The 27591-nt window shown below is 36.0% G+C and overlaps 1 protein-coding gene across 1 annotated transcript in view; it reads right to left on the bottom strand.

Moving 5' to 3' along the window:
* Ahcy (adenosylhomocysteinase) overlaps window positions 1-27591 on the bottom strand; it is a 68051-nt gene that overhangs the window by 20147 nt on the left and 20313 nt on the right. Inside the window, exons 3-5 of the mRNA XM_090383733.1 lie at window positions 21991-22119; window positions 6508-6607; window positions 2367-2479 (exon numbers count right to left, since the gene is read on the bottom strand). Coding sequence (XP_090239859.1) covers window positions 2367-2479; window positions 6508-6607; window positions 21991-22119 — 342 coding nt within the window. The remainder of the gene's footprint in view (window positions 1-2366; window positions 2480-6507; window positions 6608-21990; window positions 22120-27591) is intronic.

The raw sequence follows: 27591 nt of genomic DNA, 5'->3' as shown, positions 1-27591 counted from the left end.
AAAGTTTTATAAATTTTCATATGGGAAAAGTAACAGTACACAAAAATAATAGAATAAACAGCAAAAATTGAAAATATTTATTTTCAATAAATATACAGTAAAGAAATTCAAATGTAGCATACAATCAAAAAATAGAATCACAAGCATAATACAGACTACTTACAGCAAAATACAAAATATGGATACTAATATAAAAATTGACACATTACTTCTATATATATACTCTTGATTAGTACAGCAGAACCTCATAAATCTGCTGAATTTGAAATTATCAGGGATATAGTATGTTCCAGATTTTTGAAAATTTTGGATTTTTGAAAGTTATGCATACAGCTTAAGTACTCAAGGTAACTTGTTATTTTTACTGGATAATACAGTAACTCTGCTCCTTCTAATCTTCACTGAACAATAGCCAGCATTATGCCAAAATGTCAACACATATGAGGATTGGGTAGCCTTCTTGCTTGAGAAATAAATTATAGGTTCAAATGCTGCCTCAAGTATGGATGTTGTGATTGTCCAATTTTTTTTTTTAATTGGATGTATAAACAGCCCAATATGATTTCAGCAATTGAATAGCCTTAAACTAAATATATACCACTGCTATTAAGTATATTGTGGGCTAGTATTGAATGTCTCTTAAAATGAATGTTCATCATTATGTGAAAAAATGTGGTAGCAGCCTAGAAAACAAAAAAGGAAAAAAAAAAAAAAAATGATGAGAGATAGGAAGAACTGATAATTATGAACTAAATTGTAAATAAAATAGTAGAAATGTAAACTGCCATAAGTTGCACTAGACAGTCTATTCTAAATGTCTAAAGAATGCAGTCACATTTTTAAAATCCTGAATTACCAAGTAAATTCAACAATTCCTGAATAAATAATTCATTAAGGATTTGATCACTTACTGGGCATTTTATGCTCAAGAAGGTTATGTATACACTTCTTAAATTAAGCAATTAGTTATTTAACAATTCAGTTTCACGTTTCATTTGGTACAACTCATAGGGCTGATTATTTTACTTCCAAATTTTCAATATCAAAATTGAAAGTAAAACAGCCATTTTCATTTAATTTCCCTCACTACTCAATTAAATGTACTTATATATTTTCTCAGTTTTATGACAAATCGGCATCTTAGGCCATATTGTGTCAATCACAAGCTGGTCTACTTGTGTGGGCTCCGAAAAAAAAATCTGGAAAATCTCAGAGAAGACCTCACTCCTTTCACCAGGCATCAGCTAATTATAATAACTGAAGAACTATTCAAAAATACACATCACTAAGATAATATTTCTTCATTATTTGTCCGATAACAAGTGTTGTCTCTCTGAAGAACAATATCAAAATTGAATCCAATTATTGCATACAAGATAGTATTACCAAAAATTTCCAGACTGCCCTTGCCATGGCAGCATAAATGATGGTATGAAATTCTACTACTAGATTAGGCAGCAAAAAATTTAAGATCTAGCCACCAGCTAGGAGTGGAGAAACAGCACAGTAAAAAAGAAGTCTTCTGCAATGCCCATTACTGTTATGGCTGTTGCCAAATTCATAAGGTAAAAAAAAATAATGCTAACCTTACTTGTTAGCATTACATTATGCCAACTTCACAAACCAGCATATACCAATTAGTCAAATATTTTCCCCCCCAAACAATTAAAAAGACCAATGAACTCTATCTACTATATTGATAATGAATAAGAAAGCAGCTACAAAATACTCTCCAGGTAACTTCAATTTTCAACACTGTCCAAATGTAAACCAGATCTGATTGATTAAGCTATTATTCTTTATCGTGTTCTTTTAATCCACAAGAATAAAACTGCCCATAGTTTGGTATGCCAATTATGCCCATTCCTGAGCAATACAGACTGCAGCAATTTAAAAAACAAAAAAAAACAAAAAAACTGTCAGTTTAACAACTTAGCTAGTAGACTGATCTCTTAAATATTATTGCTGTGGAAACCATGTTTGTTTAGCTCTACATGAGATGACAATGGTATTTAGTTTTGAGAAGTATGGTGCCAACTCACTTTACCCAGCTTGCTCAGTTATTTTAAGCACCCCCAAGCAAAATCATTCTGAACATTTTTGTGTATTAACAGACAAAATTTTAACTCATAAGGAGAATAACTGATGACAGTTAGGAGATACAACAAAAATCAAGAGGCACTGCAATAGACAATAAAATAGAGGGGTCAAGAAATGGGAAATTTGCAAGGAAACTGCATAGGAATGCCATGAAATAGCTAGTAATGCCAAGTTGTCCAGTAATGTTAATCAAATTGGTTCATTAAATACTTTAATGCTTATTTCACATTTTTATTGAAGTACATCACACAACAAACATTACTAACCTTTGTAACAGAATCATTAACATTAAAAGCTGGTATCTTTAAAGTTCCGTTTTTGAGCATTCGATACAAACCATGTACCCCTGTTGTGGTTTCCTCTGAAATACCTCTGATCCCTAAATAAAATAGTTTTAAATATTTTAAAAGAGAACCACATAAGAAATTTATAAATTTAAAATATTTACATATAAAATTATTAAAATAACTGAAACTGTCAACTAATTTAAGCTGTTTAACCTTGATTAAACTGAGCATATGATGCATTACTTTATTATAAATGTATAATAAATTAAATATATAAATTATATTTAAAGAGGAAAATTACTTGTTAAATGTATAAATACTAAGGTTTTTAAAATTTCTAAGCATTTCATATGAAAATATACATGAATGGTTCCCTGAAAATTGTCTTCCCTTATTTTTGGTAATGAAATGCTAACACTAAACCAGTAACAGTATTATTTAAACACCAAATGTGCACTCAACTCAACTGAAAATTAAACTACACTCAATGGACAGAAATCATGGGATACCTAACCTAGTAATGGGTAGGCCCACCTTTCGCCCAGATAAGGGCAGTCACACAGCAAGGCATTGAGCCCACTAGTTCATGAAAGCATTCCACAGGTATTTCCATCCATGCTTGCTGCACCATTGTCCATAATTCCTGGGTGGAGCATCCAAAGCTCAAAAGGAACCTTTCCACGGCATCCCAAAGATGCTCCACAGAGTTCACGTCCAGTGAATGGGGAGGCCATTACAAGTGATAAATTCTGCAGAATGCTCTTCCAACCATATTCTAGTCACCACATCTGTGGGGAGAAGAACTGGAAGTGTCCATTGCCCTGTGGGTGCACAATGACCATGAAGGGATGCAGATGGTCTGCAAGGACCGTTCAGAGATGCATCTAGACATAACAGAGGTTCCAATGTGTGCCAGTTGAACATGTCCCAGACCATTACCAACCATCCACCTGCCTGAACAGTTCCTTGTTGACATGATGGATGCATAGCTTGGCAGTTTCCACCAGACACACACCCTCCCATCCGCTCAAAATAACTCAAAACAGGACTAATCGGACCAGAGAGCAGACTCGTCTCAAATCATCCAAGGTCCAGTGCCGATGTTCTTTCACCCAGTTGAGGCGTAGAGTCCTGTGTCACGGTGTTAACAATTGGACTCTTGTGGGTTGGCAGCTCCCATAACTTATTGCGGCTAATGATCACCTGATGGGCTTTGGGCAGACATTTCTGGCACCTCCCTTGTTGAAGTCAGTGGTGATTTGTGCCACTGTCGCTCTCCGATTGGCTTAAACAATGCGAGACAGACGTCAACGGCCACGTTCATCCACCACCTTTCTCCGCCCATAGCACTGTCCATGGTGAGATGTTATTACGAAAATGGCGTATTCCAATACTACCTTGATACTGTCAACTGGGGATGATGCAATTTCTGTACCACCTCTGTGATAGAATGACCCATGATTCGGGCACCCACTAACATCCCTCTTTCAAAGTCCGTTAACTCACAACATTTATCCATACTGACATCGAATTACAGTCTACATGAATGTTGTGATGCAGTATACCTATATACCCGCCAAGTGGTGGGTTCATCCACTAGTGAGAGGGGTGACAGCATCGCATTCCAGGTATCCCATGAATTCTGTCCTTTCAGTGTATAAATGAAATAAAAGTCAGCACCAGAGACAACTGATATATACAGATAACCCAAAGACTTGTCCATTAAGTTGCACTTGAATGTGACCAGCTGCAATGTTCATCACTTCAGAATAATTGGATTTTGGCATATTTGCAATGCAAGTGTTTCAAGATCATTTCTAGAGGTTCACAAAGTAAGTTCTTTTCTTTTGATATTCATAATTAAATACAAATTTAAATTTTTTAAATGAAGCATTAATTTTACAGTTAGTTGTCTTCATCCACCTACCCCAAGGTATTTCATTCTTTGATTTCCCCTAAAATTTTTTGGCTTGGATAAAGTTGACTTAGTGTTGACTTTTCCTGCATTTAATTAACAGTGAAAGAAAAATAATTCATTACAGACTGGCAATGAAAATTGTCTGCTTGATTTCTAAAGAAGCAGTTGGCTATGTTAAAAGATAACCTAAAAAGAGCATACATTTTAATTATCTCTTAGGGTGCAAAACAACGTGAAAATATCTCGTACTTCGTTCTTCAATTTCATCTCATTGAAATCGAAGAATGAATAGAAACTCAAGCCATTAAAACACTGAGCACCACTAAACTATATCCATGAGTCACTTATTTGTTATGCACATAAACAATAACATTACAGACAACAAAGAGGAGGAAAATTTCAAATTTTACCTAGAATTTTTATCACAGCATATCAATAAACCTTTCCTGTTTCATCATATTAGGCAGTCTTCTCACTTTATTCTCTTCTCAAAAAAAAAAAAAAAAACTACTGCTCTCGTGCTCAGTGCTCATCTTCAATAACACAGATTTCTAGATGAGATCACATATCTCTATTAGGGATTACCCTCAAATCTGTCTTGAGTGCACACTGTTTCTTCTGCACCAAAAATAAAAATTGGGTTTTCTCTTTCACTCTCAGCATTACTTTTCTTCTAAACAACTACTCACTCTGTATAAATTTCAAATGCACTCTACCATGGAATATTATTTGTCCATCTAGGTTGGTGCCCCTAGAACTTGTCAAGCTTCTTGATTACATCCAAAAAAAAAAAAAAAAAAAAAAAATCAGGTTAATTAATGACCCATCTCTTACAAAGTCTCTCCACTCTGTCTCATACAGTTTCTGCTACATGCCTTGTCTTAGACAAAATCTTAGAGATACTTCTACAAGTATTTTTTTTCTCGACTGGCATCTACTCTACATCCATTGGTTCAACTCCAAACTACAGAACCAACTTTTCCTCATTTATCCTTTCTACTTCTGTTCTTTAGAACAAACTTTTCACATATACTTTTCAAAAATTAAAATCTACATTCAAACTATGCATAATAACTTTGTGTTTAGAGTTTTCATCATCAGACTGACAGAGAGAGAGAGAGAGAGAGAGAGAGAGAGAGAGAGAGAGAGAAATACAACTATGCCAGAAATATAGAATTCTTTAGGATAGATTCTCAGCCACTAAAGGAAGCCCATATGCACTTAAGTTGTTGTTGTTAAACTTATCCTCCCAAAAATTCTTTTAATGATCTGGAAAAATTGGAAATCTAAAGATATAACAAGACTGTACCTAAGTGGCCCAGGATTTCCCACTCCTCTTGTCCAGTCATGTCAAGTCCAGTCATTGTCAGTATCTTTGGAACCATCTCATGCTCACTTTTCAGAAGCAAAGATGATCAGTCATGAATGATCTCTATCACACAAAATGTTTACTGCTTCTGAGATTCATGCACAAAAATACAGCAGTTTTCCAAAATAAAAATATCAACTTTGTTAATTTTCACGTGACTGACTGCTGTCTGCAGTCATGTAGCATGGAGAAATTGCTCGGTGTCTCAGTTTTTTTTACTCTTAATACCATATAACACCACATAAATCTGTGCTTCCCAAACTGTAGTGCAAGTCTTCAGTGAATGGCAACCAGCTTGAACCCTCTTTCACAAAAATATTAAACAACTGCTTTATCTTCTTGCTAACTTATACTGATGCCATTTTACAGTATAACTAAATGCTTGTTTGCTTTTTTTTTTTTTTTTTTTTTAATCACTCTGCTTCTGTTCTCTGTTCCCAAAAATAACATACCTACAGAAATTCAAGTCCAATGTCATTCATCCTAGCTTAAATCTTCAAGCTGTTGAAAATACTTAAATACTACAGATTTCACTAACCTTTCATATTTGGAAATGCTATTATAACTCCTAACCTTATGATCTGATTTTGCTACTTTTCCATGATCAGAACCTCAAATTATTCAAGTCAAACCAACTGTTATTTCTATTTCTTCCATCATTAGGGGAAAAAAAAAAAAAAAAAAAACCTATAATATATATATATCCTGTGCGAATACAGCAATTTAAAATAGCTGCTCTTTTCTAATGAAATGTTAGCTTCTCTTTTAATGAAAAAGCTGAAAATAATTTAATGAAATAGCTGCTCGTTTAATTAAATGCTTCAAATATTTACCTGGTACGTACTGGGGATACTTCTCATGAACCAGTTGTGTTAGATCACCACCATCATCAAGTATCATATTAAGAGCCTTCCCATCAGGAAACACGAGCGTCTGTATTATTAGACAAAGAATTAATCAACAATCAACAGCTACCATTTTTATGATAAAGTGAGTTTAGAGAACAGAGGCCACGTATGTTTACTATGATATAGAATTGCCAGAAAGACAAATGATATTCTAAATATACATAAAACATCCCTGAAGGTGGAAAACTATTTCTGGTGCTTTCTTCTCATTGTATTTCAGACAAATACCAAAAACAGGGTTTGGCAATAACATAAAATGACAAAGTTTATGATCAATTTGTGTCAATGTGCAGGAATAGCCTTGCTGGAAAGCATAGTTCATGTGTAGTCTTGGAAATTTCATTCTCAAACACTGCACTGAAGGAAAGCCATATTCTAGTTGGCAAAACACTAGAATGCATAATAACCAAAGTGAACCATAATTTCATCTCATTAGTGAAAAATACATTACCAGAAAATTTCCTAGGCAATACAAAATATTCAAAACTTCAAAAATTGTTTCACCATGCACCAGAGAAATACACCACTATCTACCCAATGTACAAGTATGCATCTTGTAGATAACTGCAAATTTCCCTGTATTCTCCTCAATGTACAGACCTCGAATTTTTGACTATTCCCTACAAGACAGTTTGGAATCCATACATCACTGGATTGATAATCTTCTAGTCTGCTAAACATTTGACTCAGATGTATACAGAACTTCCTTTGTTGGGAATTCTACATACAGAAATACATTCAAAGAGTGCATACCATTGTCTTCCTTAGCAGCTATCTCACAATATTAGCTGACACTCATTCTAAACATGCCTGGTAAGCATTCTGATATCCTATATTTATATGCTTTTATAATTTATATATTTACAGAGCTAAACAGATTAAATTAAGGCATAACTGCACTTAAAGAGTAGTAAAAATATGTTAAGCCAGACTGTATTAAAAGCCCATAATCAGGAGAAAATCTCAGGAAATTGTGATGCCATAAATACTAGAAAAGGTAGATTGCAGCACCCTCTGGTGTTATATTTTGGAAGTCAGCAGTAGTAATCTAAAACCATGACTGATGACCCAACATTCCTTACATCACCAACAAAGGAACAGCTTTAAGTTTTCTCAAGCTAGCCACTAAAATCAACTAGACAATCTACTGTATGGGCTCTAGGACAGAAGTCTAATGATCAAATGATCATTGATCATATGATCAAATGATCTCAAATGATCCCTTAAAATGATAAATGAATTTGTGAAACTCTACCCTTGATAAAACTAATGATTTAATTTGAATACATTTTACAGATATTCCAAAGACTACCAACTACAGCTATACTAAAAGCTGAGATGCCAGACACAAAAATATTTTTGAGAAGCCGAACCCAACTATCATTAGTCAGTGTACCATTAATATCCAATAATAGGCATATGATCAATAGGTGTCAATTGTTATAAACTGCAGAAATCAGAGTTGTGGATTGTAACTGTTAAACACAACTGAAATGGACAAAATTTGCTTTTGACATAATGAACTTTAACTGATAAATTTACACATTTTATCAAATAAAAAAAGGTTATTTTCAAAAAATGTTCTATAACAAATAATTTAAATAATACAATATTGTTGGTGATTCTTAGAACCCCGGTGCCTCTGCTAAGAAAAGTAAACAGGTGGGAAACCGATCTGTCCAGATCCCAGCCATGCAAACAGCATTGCAGGGGGGTAGTGGCAAATGATGCAAGAAAGCAAGCTTAAACAGCATCAGCCAAAAAAAAGCACTATGCACTTCTCCCATTCATACCTTCCAAGAATTTGTCTAGTTCTTGAATTTATCCGAATCATCCACTTCCACAACAGAAGCCTGTTCCAACAATCAATCACCCACTTGCTGAAGGCAAATTTCTGCACATCTATCCTGCAACCTTCCTTCCTTCCTCGACTTAAATTTATGCCCCCTCAAGTGTGTAGTCTCAGCAAGAGGAAGAATGCATTCACATTCAGCTTACTCAATCCGTTCAAGGCCTTAAACACCTCAATCAGATCATCCAAGCAGATGCATAGTATCCAGAAGCTGCAACTTGCAGAAGAAGCCTTTCTAGCTAAGAGCACTCATGTTCCCTCACCAATCTGGTTGCCCTTCTCTGCACCCACTGCAAAAGATCTATGTCCTTCCTAAAGTGAGGCCTCCAAACCTATATACAATAGTCAAGATTTGGTCTAACCATGGCCTTGTACAAAGGGATAAGGAGGTGATTATCTTTGTTTCTGACAAAACACCATGAGTGTTCTGGCAGCATGTCTGCACTGCTCAGAGAATTTCATATCTGACTGCACAATTACCTCCAGGTCTTTTTCATTTTTCACTACTCTGAGTGTAGTACCACACAGTTGATATGTTACTCTGGGATTACTGCTACCCATATGCAGTACCTTGCATTTGTCAATGAAGCTTCAACATCCATTTCTCAGCCCATTGATCCACTGCGCCTATAATTTTGTGGCAGTACCTCACCCTGATTACTGTTGTTAATCACCCTGCTGACCTTTGTATCATCTGCAAACTAAGATATTAAGCCTGACATACCTTCATCAATATCATTAATAAATATTAAAAACAACAATGGGCACAGCACCAAACTCTGGGAAATTCCACTAATAACATTAGTTCGTGAAGAGCAGTGCCCATTGATAACCACTCTGTCCTCTACCACTTAACCATCCCTTTATCCATAGCAGTAGTATCTTGCCTTTAATGCCACATTGCTCCAGTTTGTACAGCAGTCTTATGTGCAACAGTATCAAAAGCCTTCCTGAAATCCAAGTATATGATGTCAAAATTATTTTTTGCATTCAGTTCTTTGGTCACTGCATCTAACCTATCAGATTGGGAAAAGACCACCATCCATCCTGTGACTGCAGTATAACTGCATTCCCGTCCAGATGGTCCAGCATCACTTCTTTAACCAGCAACTCCATAATTTTCCCTGGAACAGATGTATGGTGCCCCATTGCAATACATGAAGAGCAATATAGCCAAACTAAAGTCTACATTGTTAATAGTGTTGTATGATTACCTACTCAGCCTTTGAGATGCCTTTTGCTAACAGGTCTGTAATTATTCATGTCGCCTTTTTATCCCACATTTTGAATTGGGGATACATTTGCACATCTGCAGTCCATAGGAACCTCCCCTGAATCCAAGGATGCTCTCATATTTATGGTTAATGGCTTGTGCACCTCCTTTGCTATCTCTCTTAATGATTGGATAGATCCCATCCACTCCAGGTGCCTTTTTTTTTTTATGATCAGCTTCAACAATTCCTCTTCCTCTTTCCTTTCAGTTATCACAGTCATTTAGCTCTACATTAGAGTTTGATGAACTTCTGTCACGCCCTCCCCAACAGAATTCCTCATGTGTGAATGTAGATGCAAAATATCCATTTGCCCACAACCCGAGCAGGGTCATAAAAAGTTGATCCATTAACATCAAGTGGTCCAACGTGATTCAATCCCTTCCTTCTACTGTTAATATAAGCATAGAAATCTTGGGAGCTTTTTTTTTGCATTCTTTGCCAAAGATTTTTCATAATCTGCCTTTGCTTGCCTAACCTCCTTTGTGACTTGATTACAGACTAGCTTGTATCTACCATAAGCTTCTGAATCATCTGATAATTTATATGCAAACCATGCACTTTTCTTCTCTGACACTTGTCTCAGTAGTTCAGCTGACATCCATTAAGTCTAAGCATTTAACAGTATTTCTTAATTGGTATGAAAAGCTTAGTAGCTTTATGATTACTTCCCTGAATGCTTCTCATTTAGAATTTGCTGTTGGTAACATCATCAAGTCAGTCCCAGTGTATAGAATTTAACAACTGTCTGAGACCACTGTAGTCACCCTTAACAAAAGCCTTTCCCTTTACCCTTGACATTAGTTACACCTTTAATTAAACTCCACATTAATACACTGTGATTGCTGCCTCCTAGTGGGTCTTTTACCAGCAGATTCTTAATGCATGTAGAATCACTGCTGATAACCAGATCAAGAGTACTGCTTCCTCTTGTTGCCTGCTGTGTGGGAAACAGTCCAAGTAATTTACAAGTATTGCTAATGTGTAAGTGACCAACCCATAAATTCCAGTCAGCATCTGGAAAGTTAAAATTTCCCATTATAAGATGTTCTGATTTACTGGGCCACTATTTATTTGTACAGCTGTTTGGTATACTCATCACAGTCATTAGGCCTTTAACACACTCCTACTCTCAATTTTGTTTTCCCAGTGTTTATATCACACCAAACTGACTCAACTACCCATGTCAACTGGATGCACTGCTTTAGATTTGATATGGTTCTTAACTATGAGCATAAACCCCTCCATCCCACCAGTTCTGTCCTGTCTGTCCTTCCTTATATATTTCAACTGATTTTGCTGATGTCTTTAAATACCTTATGGTGCCCCAGCATTCTCAGGAGAATATGCCATGCTGTTATTCCACAGAATCTGTATAACTGTATTAAGGCCAATCTTCATAACACAAAAATAGCAGTTTAAACTAGGTATCAATGTCTACAGAGAAATGTTACCCATGGATGACCTCCTCAGGGTTCAGTGCTGGGCCCCTGCACAAGTTTCTGGGGGGGGGGGTGGACTCACACAGGCCTAGTGGACAAGGTAGCCCTTGTTCTCCTTTTGAAGGGTAACACCAGCTGGAGGATCAGGCAAACCATGCTCTGAACCTGCTACAGAACTGGGCATAAACCCATAAACTCATTCTCAAGTACAAAAACCAAATCTATCTTACTAAAAAGCATAAGATCACCTCTGATACAGATTTCAGGAAAAACAATAGCCTGACAACAGAACTGAAATACCTCTGAGTCATCCTTGACTCCAAACTAACATTTCACCCTCATCTGACATATGTTGGTAGAAAAGTGGAAACCTATGCTGACACTGCTGATAACCAGATCAAGAGTATTGCCAGAATTAGCGGGTCTGAGCGAGGGTTTGAAAGAGTAAGACCCTTGCCCTATCTATAAGGCAATCTTCCTCCCAGTGATTACTTATGGAGCTGGTGTCTGGTTTCTAGGATGCTTCTAGCTAACAGCATTCACAAACTAGGATCAATCCAGCATGTCATATTACTCATAATAACTAGGGCATGCCACAGTCAATACACCTGACCTGATAAAGGAAAAGAAAAGAATACAAACCTATCTGTACCAGAAGTGGCAAACAGGTAGGACCAATCAGATAAGGGGGACATTATTAGGAAGTTCCTGCCACAGGCAACCCTAGCCACCCCCCCAAGCCTCCACCAGACCTATATAACACATTTTTGATAACAGGGCACGATTCCCTGAATACAAAACTGTGCCAACTAGGCCTCAACATAGGACCCTAAATGTACCTGTGCTGCTGATGACAATTGGGCATGTGTCATATATGACTATCCCAATTATGTTCCCCACAGATGCAGACTGATCACAAAGATTGGACCTATAAACCGCGATGAGCAGTTTCTAGTTTCTGATGAGAGACTACATGGGCTTCTCCAAGTTTGCTCAGAGAGTCAGAGACCAGGAAAAGCAATCATGCCATGACTCCCCAAACTGTGACATCCTCCTCTATTTCAACAAACAAACTTACCTTCACAAGGTACAAACCTAAATGTGACTGGCCTGCTAGGATGCATTTCCCACCCAGTGAGAAATTGCATATTAAACTGGTTCCTAATTACTTTCATAATAAAATCAAAAACTCTTGTTATACACTATATATATAAAACCGTTTTATTACTGTTTCCTATATTTCCACTATACCAATTATGTGCTGTAATCCATGTGTATCAATAGGTATAAATACTGCGAGTGTAAATATACAACCACTTGTGAGGTGAGTAAGTGCACGTGCGCAGATTTCACGAACGAGTACGTATGAATTGTGTATTAGTCAGTTTATACAGCGAGTGGGAAATGCAACCACCTAACCAAAAAAGTGTGTGTGTGTGTGTGTGGGTGTCGATTAAGTGTTACGTCTGCAAAAGCTGAGTGAATGAGAATGTCTTATAAGTGTTAAATGTTGTACCCTGAATGTGAATATTATATTAAAAAATATATACATACAATAGCACATTGGTTATATGGAATAATTTGAAGGGCTGATTTTTCTTCTTTTTTATTATTATTAATGGTAGCATTTGAGACAAATGTTTATTATGCTACGAGAGTATTTGTGTCTGTTTTACGTCGTATATCTGGTGAAGTGTTAGATTAGAACAGATGGGTTTTCTCAGAAACCATGAGTGACAGAGTTTAGTCATTTGCTTCCATGAACCCAATTTCCCATGACATATTTTGTTCTCTTCATTTCATATTATGTTTAGCTCAACTCCAGATTCGGTAAGAATAATATCGGCCCGAAATTGTGCGATTTATAGTTTATCTCAGTTATTTTTATGGTAAAATGTCAACGAAAAGAAACAGCACTGAAATGGGTAGAAAACCAAGAATGCGATATAATCAAATTGATATTATCAAGGAACGTGAGATTTAGCAGCAAAAAAATAGGCCACAACAAACAAAACAAAACACGATCGAACATTATTTTAAAAAATTAGTTTAACTTTTTTCCAGATAAAATTTGCAGTAAAATACCTATCTGAATATACATATTTAAATGTGCGAATGTTTATGTAAAAGTTATTTTTTTTAATTAAATAAATTCTTTTTTTTTCACACCATTTAAAATCTTTTTCTTTTACCTTAATAACATTATAACAGAATTTGTTTAATTTTAACTTAAGCTCGATTATCCGGAAAATTTTGCTATCCAGAAGATGTCTGACATTAATTATTCCGTATAACTGATGCTCTACTGTACTTCCACTAAGTTCGCAGGTTAAGTTGTGTAAATGTGTATGAATGTTATGGTCATCTGTGTAAACTATGCACTGCCTGAGTAAATGTACTGTGATGAGCTTAAAGAAAAATTGAATGTCCTGATCATGTTTATTTAGGTGGCACCTAAGTCCTGTCTCTGAGTGCATGATGATGAAAAGAGGCACATGAGTGAGTGATTGTTGTGTGTTGTTACCTACCAGTCTGTCCCTGAATAAGTATCTGTTGGATTAGTTGGTGTGCATATGAAGAGAGAGAGAGTGTGTGTAAGTGTGTGTAATCTGGCATGGACTGCACTAGGGGTAACCCAACGGGAACACCCTTACCTTGCTGACATTGGCTATAGCGCACTTCCCCCCTCCCGTAGGGCACTCTGACCTTATGATTTTCCTCCCCCACCTCCCATCCCAACTTCTTGCCTGGTGGATCCTACCACCACAAACCCTTTACATTTCCTTAACGGTGTGTGTGTGTGTGTGCGCGCTCCATCCACAGGGGCACCCTTTATCCCATTAACTTCCTATTTCCAGGTAGATAGCCTTCCCATCACCCACCTTACCCGCCATCTGTTCCCTCCCTCCCTCTTCACTCTCAACCCTTTTCATATCCTCCTCTCCCAGCATTTTCACAACCCAACACTAAAACTTACACCATCTCTGGCATTTACAGAGTTTGTAGTGTTTCAACGTATATTATTCAGTTTGTAGGAGAAACCCCAGTGCTGCTTGACAATATACATAATACAAAATGTCCTTCCTTATACATTTCACTACCCATATTCAAATCCACCATCACTTACGTTTGAGTGACACCACATCTCTGCTATCCCTACAATGTCTGCATCTGATGATTTAATCAATACTTCAAATTCATCAAGTTTATTTACAATGCTCCTGGAATTAGTATACATGCACATGTTCTTACGCTTAGTTACCCTTACACAACCTGTGTATTCACTTGTTCCATGGTGATCCATAGTAGGGCCTGATATCCTTGACACCTTGCTTTCCGAGCTGCTGTATTTTCCAATAGAGGCAGTGCAAGCATTGCCTTCACCTCTGCTTGCAGCTCTGGTTATTCTATTAGTCTGTTTATCCCTCCCCAAGCTAGCAGTTTTCCCGACCCACCTATCACTCCTCAATAGCATTAGTAAATATTCTTGAACCCCTTCTATTTAAGTGTATCCCATCCCTGTAAAAACATTCTCTCCTGTTAACAAGCACAGACCATGCCAAGAAAATTTTACCCCGTGAGATTTACACAATCTCTCCAGGGCTGAACTGATCGACAAGTCTATCATCATATACTCTCTCCTATCATGTCTGGGCAGAATTGTAGACACTTTCAAATTTAACTCAACTCAAGACTTTTTTTCCAACACTGTCCTGTACTTGTTAAGTAAGTCTTCAGATCTCCTACTCTTATTATCATTAGTGCCAACATATACAACATCACCACCTTTTTGCCCTTAAAAGATGATATCTGCTCTACAACATCATCTACATTTGCCCCTGGAATAGAACATGCCAGTTCTATTCCAGCTATCCTTCTTGCAAAATATATTTCCCATTTCCCTGATAATAGTCACTAACAATAACTACCTCCTATGGGGTCAGCACATTTGTCTTGGGGATTGCTACTGTTTTGCCAGATACACAAGTGTGAGCTCTGGCAATGAATTGGACAGCTGAGAGCTTGATGGGACCAGTCATTTTAATTCCTTCCCGAACATCTACCCTCTCTTTAACTCTCAAACATCCATCAGAATGCCGAGTTGGCACCTAATTTCTTCACACTCTTTGCACCACACTCACTCACTCTTGGCTGTATCATGTCCTTTTCCAGAAAGATCAGCAAATGTTGCACATTTTGTTAAGCCGTGATTCGTAGGAGAATCGCCTCCTTTGGTTCTCCCCCGAGCCACAGCACTCCAGCTCTTCTTTGTGCCCGTTGCTTTTCTGCTCTAGTCTGGTCTGTGACATGATTTCCGTTTAAATACAATTTAATTGATCAACAATGAAAATTATTAACAAAATTAATCATTTTAACTGATTAATTGACAATACTACGCTAAGCTAATAGATTCCTATATGCAGTGATATCAAGTTCAATTACGCTATCAAGTTCAATATATATGTTATGCCATTATGATCAGTTTTAAATTAGTTATCAGTACAGTCAGTCCTCGTAGAGCATGATAGTTGTATTCCTAGAAACCTGTGGTACTACACTGACAGTGGTAGAGAATGAAAGGGACTTGGGGGTGGTTGTGCAGGCAGATATGAAGTTCTGTGAGCAGTGCAGACGGGCTGCAAGAGTAGCTCATGGAGTATTGTCAATGATATACAGGAATTTTTCCAGCAGGGATAAGGAGGTGATTATTCCATTGTATAAGGCAATGGTCAGGCCACACCTAGAGTACTGTATACAGGTCTGGAGGCCTCATTTCAAGAAGGATGTAGAGCTGCTGGAACGAGTACAGAGAAGGGCAACAAGATTAGTGAATGGAACAAAGGGGTGCTCTTGCGAAGAAAGGCTTAAGTTTTGCAAATTACAGTGTCTGGAGACTAGGCACCAGCAAGGTGATCTGATAGAGGTGTATAAAGCCTTGAATGGTTTAAGCATGCTCAATGCTGATGGGATTCTTCCTCTAGCTCAGAAAAATCACCTGAGAGGGCATAAATTCAAATTGAGGAAAGACAGATGTAGGATAGACGTGCGGAAATTTGCCTTTAGCCAGCAGGTGGTTGGTTGGTGGAACGGACTTCCATCCCTTGTGGTGGAGGTTGATAGCCTAAATAAGTTTAAGGCTCAGCTGGACAGGTATTTTGAATGAACAGAGGGGTGAAGTGGAAGTGGGTTTTTTTTTTTTTTTTTTGGCTGATGCTGCATAAGCTTGCTTTCTTGCATCAAATGCCTCTACTAATGCTAACCTTCGTGCAATGCAAAATCGTGCAATATAAACAGACCCTATGGGAAAAATAGGGTTAGGTGCCGACCACCCCAGATTGAACATACATTTGTAACCAAAACAATACCAAATACAATAAATAATCGTAATAAAATACGTAAGTATTTTATTACAACTATTACGTAATAAAATATTGCTAATGCTTTTGCTTCTATCGTAAGCAAACTTGTTTTTTGTTTGATTTTCTATCCAAACAGATGACAGCCGTTCCATCTCTTCCAGTTCTTTCTGTCTTAATCTAATGGATTTTAATTACACTTTGAGTTGTTCCTGCTACGAAAGTTGTTTTTATTTTCTCTGCATTCTTTGTAATTCTCAGCGTTGCCTCATTTAGGTCTGTAGCACGTGCAATATCACATGGTCTTTTATTTCGCTCAAAGCGTGTCACAATTTCATATTTTTCTCTATCGACAGAGGCGGACTGGCCATAAGCGTTACCGGGGAAACCCCGGTGGGCTGGAGGCCAGTGTGATTTTGGCCATAAACCATAGTATGAGGCCACTATAAATTTTCCCGGGTAAGAAATTTTGACCCAGTCCGCCTCTGTTTATCATTTTTTATGCTTTTCTTTTTCTCTCTGAATCTGCAGTGTCTTCACCAGGACGTTTCCTTTTCACACCTTTTAAGTATTTTACTCATTTTTAGGGAATAAAGCACAATTACAAAACGAGGAGGCATGCTTGATACACATAAACAAAGCTGCGTGCGTGTAGCAACTGAATAAACAATACCGTAAAGGCAGAGATACACTATTAACACCTCACCATTTTACTAAAGCACATTTCTAGGGGTTGCTACCATAAAACAATTTCCAGTTGCGTTTCTGCTAGTGGAATCTGTTATAAACTGGTAGTAAACTCGATCTAATTGCATTTGCGATAATACCGATAGCTGGAATTTTACGTTATTATGGTGAAATGTGTTTCCCCTTCACTGATATAAAAAACAAATGCATTTTCAGAACCTTCTCTTCATTCCTATCATGTTGCGTTCGGTTGGGGTGATTCTGCGTTCGACTGCCATTTCTTGTAAATACAAAGGCAAATCGTGCATAAGCGAATTCGGTTCATGTTATATAAGATATTGTTCCCCTATTTATAAATCGTGTAGATCGAATTTGTGTAAACACGTGTTATGCGAGGACCGACTGTACTAAAAAGTACAATTTCTCAGTTAAAAACAAAAAATATGCCTAACAAGTTATCAGAACCTTGCTATTCCACTGCACTACTAGTTATGTGCTATGATATTCACACCAAAACACTGATACAGTAGCGGTATAAATAATAAGTCTTAATTTACAAAATCACTAGCTAAATTTAAAAATAAGCTAACGAATATGACAGACTATTAGACAAACACAATTTAATATGTTAATTAATCAAAAATTACAGTAAAAATTTCCAACAAACATCCGTTCTTATAAGTTCGAAATCCTTTGATAGTTCCAGGTGAGGCAGGTTTCAGACTTGAGCTACAGTGATTAGCCGTTTAGAAGACAAGTCATGCTGAGAGCAAAAAAATAAAATACAAAGTAAGCAGTATTTATGATACTTGTGCCAAGACAAGTTAAGAAATCAGCGTTTCTCCCAAAAGAGATATAGTCTAGAAATCTGACTGTCATTGAAAATGAACATGTAAGCAGTAGACTTTTTTTCTGAGAGATAAGTCAGAACTGAGCTTTAGGAAGGATCAATGTTCACTAAGTCTTCTTTATTCCACTAGAGATTGGCATTTAAACTTAACCTATAAAGCAAAAATAAGCTTATATATACATCCCTTTTCAATGTTAAAAGTAACATCCCAAGTCAGATGATCACATTATTATGTGATAAATTAGAGAAAAAAACTTTTACAGGATTTGTAAGAATCAATTAACTAAAAGTAATCTCACTTTTTGTGATACAGGCAGTTCTCGTTTTACGAGTTTTTTCCCCAAGTATCAAGTATCAACAAAATCGAAAATATGAACATTAATCGCAAAACAATGAATGTTAAACATTCATAAATACTGCATTTCAAACCACGTGCATAGCTATATAATACAGCATACCCACCTTTACAATATTAATCAATTCCAGAGACACCATAGTATTGCTAAAATATCGTAATGTGAACCCAATAACAGATTGTTTTTTGGTAATTCGTTTCAAGATCTCGGATATTGAAATTTGCTGTATAACTAAGCTATTTATCTCTAAAATGTCATTTTTAAGGTCACGCTCATGACCTTAAAAATGACATTTAAAAATGACCTTAAAAACTCACTAGTGAGTAGCGAGTGTGGTTTGTAGATTGTATTAGTTACCAATTCAGATCATTAAAATGCACTACACTTTCATCGTTATCATATGTTCTGTTATAAGAATCAATTTTAAAAGCCTTTGTAATATTTTTCTACAGCACATTTCTGGAGATCATGACCATAAAACAAAAACAATTTGCACTTCAAGTTTATTGGGCTTTTCTGTTACTGCAAGCAATAATAAAAAAAAGTAAAGTGCAGCCATTATCAACCCACTGCAGGATGGAAGCCTCCTCAACAATTCATGTTGAGGGAAATTATAAACGGGTAGTAAACTCAAATCTTCTTGCATTTGCAAAAATACCGATAGCTGGAATTGTGTGGGTTTTTGTGTTATGGTGAAACGTGTTTCCCCTTTATTGAAATCTTCAATCGTATAAAAAAACATACACAAATTTTCAGAATCTTCTCTTTATTCCTTTTTTTTTAAGCTTCGTAAATGCAAATCGTGGTTAGTTGCAATTTGCTTATGCATGCAATCGTGAAATTTATAATTAAAAGAGATTATCTTGGAAAAAATGCCTATCGAACCATTTCTGAAGAAGACGACTCCTTATGCAACAAACCAACGAGTGCCGAGCCAATAATGAGCGATCAACAAGTGTGCATTTAGTCGATGATGAAGAATAAACAATCTTTAACATTTGTAAGTCGTAAATAATTTCTCTACTATTATAATTTGCTTGATTTTACAGGCTACGTTTTCATTTCTTTGCAATAAATCAATCTTTGTTTAAACAAACTAATTAGCTAACTAATTTCATTGTTGAGAACGTAACCCCTATTTTTAACCTTATATCTATGTGAAATAAATTACCGCTTTACTAGAGCGCACTAGGAACAAATTAACTCGTAAAGTCGAGAACTATATGTACTTGCAATTTTCCTCACAATCAAAGAAAAATAATTTGCTAATGGCTATATAATTTTATGCTCAAGAAAATAAAACATAACTGGCAAGAAAATAACCATTTTCATTTATGAGCTTATCACAAATACGAGGGCTGATCAATAAAGACAGCATAATTTTTCATGAAAAACTGTACTGCTTGGTATTTCTAGCTGAGCTGCAGAATTTAAGGCTAAACCAAGCTGCATTACATGGCAACTGCACAGTTAACTCATGTGCACGACTGACCTTACCATTTGGTCAATTTTATGTCTGTTCAGTTTCACCTACATAACAATGGACGTGACACATGAAGAATAACAGTATGCTGATCTCAAGTTGTTTCCATCTCAAGAAAATATTGGCTAAAGCGTAAATGTTAAGAGGCTTATGGTGAATCTACATGTCCATATAGCACAGTTTAGAATGTTTAAAGATGGAAGAGATTTAATCACAAAAATCAGTTGTCTTGGAACTCCAACCACTGCTATTGCCACAGAAACCATAAACACTGCTGCTTCTCTAATTGTGAGAGATCTTCATATTACAGTAAGGCAACCAGCAGATATGTTGAGAATATCAGTAGGAAACATGCATGGTATTCTCCATAACTGTTTGTAGATGATACGTGTTTGTGCACACTGGGCAGACTACTCACACCAGAGCAAAACAGCAAGTTCACATAGAAGTTTGTAAGGAGCTGCAACAGATGGTTAATAAATGGCTGATGAGATGTGACTTCATTTCGACCCAGAGAGTAAGCAACGAAGCTCTGTTTGGAGGTCCACATCATCACCAACAATGAAAAAAAGCATTGTGTCTTTGACTTCTGCGGGAGAGGACATTCATGGATGTTTTTGACATCCAAGGAATGGTTTATCAGCATGTTGTGCCTTATCATAAGACTGTTATGGTATCTCACTACAGAATGTACTGCACACTTTGTGAGATCACCTTCGTTGCAAGTGACTACAACTTCTCACAGGTGGGTGGATGCTGCACCACAACAATGCAAGACCTCACAAATCAATACTGTTATCAGGTACTTAGCCAGCCTTAATGTCAACTGCTGAGTCCCTCATCCACCCTATAGCCCTGACTTCGCACCCTGTGATTTTTTTTATTTCCAAAGTTAAAGAAAGTGCTGCAAGGAAAACATTTCCAGTTGTCAGAAATTGCCAGAGGCATTTCTCAAATGTGTCAAAAAATGGCTTTAACCATGTTTTTAAGAATGGCAGAATCATTGCAGTATGTGAATTTCATCAAATGGGAACTACTTTGAAAAGGACCATCAAAAAAATATGGATGATTAAATAAAGTTATGTTGTAGAAAAAAAAAAATCATTCTTTATTGAACAGCCCTCATGCAAAATCAATCTTTCTACTGTTGTTATCACTTTTAAACACATGTATTAACAACCATACAGCATTCTTTTTCAACTTTCTCTATTCTTCTGTCCACCAAACATTTTGTTACCAGGGGCTATACTTTAACATAAGATCAAACAATAACATAACTAGCAGGAATCACGTGTTATGTGAGTCATTAACACCTCTCTCATATATGTAGCTATTTTATTTTTTTATTTTAAGAGAAGCATGGGTACCAGATAGTAAAGTAACATATATCAAAAAATAAACCAGCATATATCAGGAAGTTCTATTCACATATAAACAACTCCTGGCTACAAATAAAGGTAAAAACAATCTATTTACATATTTGCTTTTCCTTTCAAAACTTATAGTTCAATAACAAGTTATGACATTAAGCCTACTCTTTTCAACAAACAATAAATGCTGAAAAATTACTGAATTAACAAATGCATTAAAAATTCTTTGGCAAATTCTTCCAACTTATATGCTTTAATTATCCTTATTAAAAAGGGAGGGGAGACTTTTACACTATCATTACTTTTGTACATTGCATACTGACAAACACATAAGCATTGTCTTGTTTAAAGTGTCGTGGCCATTAACTTCAGGGGAGAAAAAAGCAGTGTTTGTAATTTAAAGAAACACAACCAAATACCAAATTAGTAAGAATGATTACATTTAATCATCAATACATTTTATAAGGAATTATCATTACAAATTGTCAAAAGTACTTTTAAAATATTATCCTACTAGTAAATAGCACTATTTTTGCAAATAGAAAATTCAATTCTGGGAGTTCCAAAAAACCTCAGGCCAGTAATGAAGTCATTGGGCTGAGGTTTTTACTTGTTTGTATAGGCTTTAAGAGACCTACACAAACAAGAAAAAAATTCTATAATGCTAAACTCATAGCCCACTCACTTAATACAATAGCCACTACTTGCCATTTCTATGAAAATAAAATGAAATAAGTTACCTGTTCAATACACCAAATATATTCTTCATCTGTTTCTCCTTTCCATGCATATACTGGCACCCCTCGTTTGGCAATAGCTGCAGCTGCATGGTCTTGGGTTGAGAATATGTTGCAACTAGACCACTGCACCTGAAAATTTGGCATGTAAATGATATACAGGATGTTTCAATCACAAGACACCAAGGTACATCTTGTTTTTTTAGGTTTAAGCTTTTAGTCATCTGAACCTTTTGTCAAATTTTGGGGTTAAATATTTGAATTTAATGTTAAAATGGATTAATTTTAATGAATTAAGTATTACCACTTGGATTTCACAAGTTTTAAATTTAAAAGTTCTTTTCCTAATGAACTGCTATTTTCTTAATTCTTTCCCTTCCTCAGTTTAGTCAAATTCTAAAAATAAACTGACTGTATAAAAAATAAAAAAATAGTTGTTAACATTCACTCTTCAGTACATGTTGTTGTTATTTGGGTTTTTAGGAGCATTAGCAACTAAGGCCATATTGCTCCAGGATATGCGGTGGTCATTCCCTGACCTTTCCGTCATCCTCTATATTTGGTGGTGATGGGCTCGAACCCCAGTCTAATCAAGAAGCATGTGCTACACACTGCTGCTCCTTCCCGCCTGGCTACGGAGGCACCTTCAGTACATGCATTTATTTAGCTGCAAAATGTAGCTGGCTATACAAGGACAGTTTCTGGTGCACTGCTCATGCTACAATTGCTGTTATTTTATTTGAGATTTTTCCCCCCCTCCAAATAAAATCTGTTTTAGAAATATAGCAACGATGATTTTAAATTAAACTTGGAACAGAGAACAACTTCCCATTAAAAAATGACTTGATTATGCAAAATTTTAAAAATATTTAATCCAATTTTAACATTAAATTCGGGAAATTTGCTCCAACGATGACAAAAAAAAAAAAAAAAAAAAAAAAATCAGGAGAACAAATGGCTTAAACTTAAAAATAAGAGGCCACTGTGCCTCTAAATTGAAACACTATAAAAAATAAAATAGCATATCTGAATGACTACAATCCAAGCTGAATACTCTTGTTAAGATACTTAGTCTTCATAAATTTTCTCTGAATACTTTCAATGATATATATTTTTTTTTTTTTTTTTTATTGAAGGGCCTAATACTCAGGATATTCTAATAATCATCTAATAGAGGTATGTATAAGACCCATCATCCATGTGTTCCCAATGATGTGAAATTTTACAAATTAAGTGAGTTAAACCTATATGAAATAATGGTAAATAGTGATACTTGAAGGTAATGCACAAATATAAAATTTAAATAAAATTCTTAGCCTATACATCAAAATACTGATCACGAGATTGCATATAAAATAACATAAAACTGCTGGCTATATTTCCATGATGAATATTATTGTTCCTAGTACACTAGACTTTCAAAATAACGGCACCCCAAATAATGACACATTCAACATAACGGCACATTGAAATCAGATGTTTACATACAGTGCAGATGTCTTGCAGTGCCAAAAAAAAAAAGAAAAAGAAATTAGGATACCATCACCACTGCAATCAATGTATCAAGAAGCACCACCTCAACCAATTACTCATTCCATGAGTAATCAAGATAGTGAGATGAGCAATTCAGCTGAAATCTGATAAGCCTGGTCCCATTTATTTTTACACACTATCTGTATTAACTCAGATTTAACCTGTTTCTAATAACAGTTGGAAACTTTTTACTATATGGTTGTCTTTTCTAGTGATGGGTGGGGGATAAATTGTTAATTCTGCTGCAGGAATAAGCAACAATGTTATAGCTATATCCACAGGAAGAATGACATTCAAAATGACTGACAAAGTTTGTGTCTACTGCAAGATTCACAATGGACATCATCCACGGCTTCCACCAGAGGCACTTCCCCTGCTTGCAATACTAATAGTGTGATAAAAGCACGTGATATTTTTCGTGACCGGTATGATATCTCGAGTCAGGGGGTTGGACAGATGGGGCTTATTACTCGCTTAACCATGCATATAAGTGAATGTGTAAAACGTTCCTAGGTCTATCTAAAAAAAAAAAAACTTTAGAATTTTTTAATACTATGACGTCACAATCATGCTTCCTAAGGTTACTACTTCAGTAAGTATGATTGCAACAATACAAATTTGTCAACAATTTTTTTTTTTCATCTCGCATTTTCGTTACATTCCATTATTAAGTGCCCCTAACAGCTGTATATGCTGTTTCAACTACAAAATCTTTATTCAATCGATCGTCGCTGTTTTCCAGAGATATTTAGATACATTGCAATCGCAAGTATACATCTCTTACTGTAGTTATCCTAAACCCATTGTATCTTGTCTTCCAGAAATTATGAAAATTTGTGAATGATCAATAAAATATTTACAATAAAAATGTTATTTTATTTCGTAATCAATATATACAAATCAAAATAACTAAAAGAAACGCGAAGGATGTTTCACAAAAACCATCTACTGTAGTGCTCGGGCACGCACCTCTTTTTTATTCGGGTTTTTTTTTTTTTTTTTTTTTAAACTAGGGAAGTATAAGGGATACATGTTTTTCATGATAAAATTTTAATATTGCGAATAAAAAATAACATGAAATATTTCCCATATCCCAAATAACATAAAAACTATCACAAAACATTCCACAACATAAAAACAAATATTACATAAAAAAACAAACTATTCTGCAAAAGGTACACGAAAATCACAGATTACATGAAAAAAAAAAGTTTCACAAATATTCAAGAAAATTTTATTCAAAAAATTGCCATATGCATTTACTTCTTTATTAATATTTGTTGTCGATCTTCTGCTTTGCTCAATAGCTGAGCGATGATTACAGATGAATGATTTGACATAATGATCCAGACTGAATTGAAGCAATGGTTTTCCATTTAGTTTGGTGCCGGACTAAGGTATTTTTGTGCCCCAGAAAGAAAGGTGGACAAATGATTTGACATAACGATCCGGATTGAATTGAAGCAATGGTTTTCCATTTAGTTCGGTGCCGGACCAAGGTATTTTCGTGCCCCAGAAAGAAAGATATTTCGGCACCCCCTTTACTATGGATATATTTTTTTTTTTTTTTTTTTTTTTTTTTCATGATTTGTAAAATTTGGCATCCCTTAAAGAATGCCACCCTGGGCAAGGGTCCTGCTAGCCCTTGCCTTAATATGGCACTGATTTAGATGTATGGTCATCATAATCTGCAATGTGTTTAATTGTCAACATTATTTATTCATTCATTCACTCAATATTATTCATTATGCTGAAAGCTCACTCAGCTCCACCACTGCTAATCGCAATGGTTTCAAAGATATTTCTGGCTTTCTTAATTGAAAAGGGAATTTCACTCGATTTTAAAAGATAAACTGTCTTCGACAAAATCTCTAAAATCATTAATTTTTATTTCACATTTTATCAGAAAACTTAAATTCCTTATTCCGTTTTCAGTCTTGCTACCGAGACGAAAGTTCTTTCACATTCCATGATTTCGGGTAGCATATGATTAAAATTTCTTTCAATGGCATCGTTATTTTCTTTATTTAATTTAAAATCACTCAGCTGAATTAATAACTTATCCTTTACAGATAAAACAATGCATTTAATAACTTGTCACAAGGTAATTTTTTAAATGCGTTCTTACTTTGGATTTTGATTCCTTCAAATTCTTTCCACTTCAACATGCTCACAATTTTAGCTTCATAATTTCCTTCAGAATTTTTCAAATTAGCAATAGCATTGATAGTTCGAATAATTAATTTATCTACTTTTACCATAGTGAATCTGTAAAGCTTCTGAAAGGTAAGAGCTCCTGCAGGATGTCAATCATTAGTGCTAAACAGTTAAATTCCAGATTTAAAAGTCGCTTTAATAATCCGGAATATTTAACTTCTGATTCAAAGTGTTTCCACAAAGCAGGATAATTCCTCCAATCCGCAATTTTAAAATACATAACTGATCGATTGCGCCATTCAAATGCTTGGGTTGTGTCCCAGCTTACCCCAGAGTAGTTTTGGCTCTGGATACTCAATAATTGCATTCAGGATTTCATTTGTAAAATAAATGATCGTCTCAACAATGGGCTCGCAAATTTTCAAAAAAAAAAAAAAAAAAAAATGGGCTCTCACCATTTCATCATCACTCATATTGCAAGACATCTGCTTCAATCAACAGATTTACACCATAATACAATGCTGCTAATAATCCAATGTCCATAAGAATCCATTGCATATCTTTGTCCAAAGTTGAACAACCTTTGCAGGACACAGATCACAACACACAATTCAGCTTCAATACTGCTGCCAGATTGAGCTTTAAAATACTGAGTGATAGGCTGGATTTTCTAGGCAGCACAGAAATTTATGCTGGAATGTCAAACTCTAGTCAATTTTACCACCCATACAGATAAATAACTAATAAGTTTTAATCACTGTCATAAAATTATGACAAAGGAAATGGAAACTGGAACACCACAAAATATGATCCATTTTGATTATATTAAGAAGAATTACAGGAATAACCGATTCAATTTTCAAATTATTTCTGTAGATTTTATTCAGGATATCAAAAAAAAAAAAAAAAAGATTATACTACTGAAAATTAATATCAGGTATGACTCCCAAGTACTTGATTACAAGCACTGGATGGCACATTCAGTCTAAGACAGCATTTCCCAAACTTTTTTTAGTCACGGAACACTTTTCATCTCACAATATACACAGGAACCCATAACTTGAAACGTCACCGTAAGTCAGTACACAGCACTGTCCAACAGTTCACAAGAGGGAAAATTTCTGGGTTTACACATTCAAGCAGTAGTCGCCACATGAAGAGCATGCATTGATATACGAACTATGAGCTGGCAGACATGCACATAGCGTACGGATTAGCAGAGGGCCCACACGGTGTGCGCCCCCATGCGGCATAACATCGCCTCGCAATAAATGTGTGGGCAGGTATGGTCAGTGACTGCTTAGTCGGCTTAGTACTTGACGATATTCCAGCAAATGTGAGACGCAACATTTGGTTTCAACATGACAAGGCGCCTGCCCATTATGGAAGGTGTGTTCGTCACCATTTGAACAGGTGTTTTGGGCATCGATGGATTGGCCGTGGTGGACCCGTTGCCTGGCCCCCACGCTCACATGATTTATCGAGCCTTGATTTATTTCTGTGGGGGCCCTCAAATCTATCGTGTATGAATCGCCTGTGGAGATGGATCTCATGGCGAGACTCGTCTGTGCTGCTGCTACTGTCAAAGAAACTCCAGGTGTGTTCGACCATGTCCGCCAATCCATGCTGCGTCGGTGTCACGCATGCATCGCATCTCATGGTGGAACCTTCGAGCATCTGTTGTAACATCATGAAATGCATCCATCTCTTACTCCATTGTTAATATTATGTCAAATAAATGTTTGCCACTAATTACTGTCTTGTGTCATTTCTGCTTCTTGTGCCTCTGCTACTACTTTCCCGTGACGTTTCCGGTTATGGGTTCCTATGCAAGTCACATTCCTTTAGATGTTACCTACCTCCCCTAAACGTTTGTACCAATATTTTTGAGACACCCTGTATTTACGGAACACA

The sequence above is a fragment of the Mastigoproctus giganteus genome, chromosome 10 (genome assembly GCF_048544385.1).
Source record: "Mastigoproctus giganteus isolate SK-2022 chromosome 10, ASM4854438v1, whole genome shotgun sequence".
In the NCBI taxonomy this organism is placed as follows: domain Eukaryota; kingdom Metazoa; phylum Arthropoda; class Arachnida; order Uropygi; family Thelyphonidae; genus Mastigoproctus; species Mastigoproctus giganteus.
The sequence above is the reverse complement of the archived record's forward strand: the minus strand, read 5'-3'. Positions and strand labels throughout refer to the sequence as shown.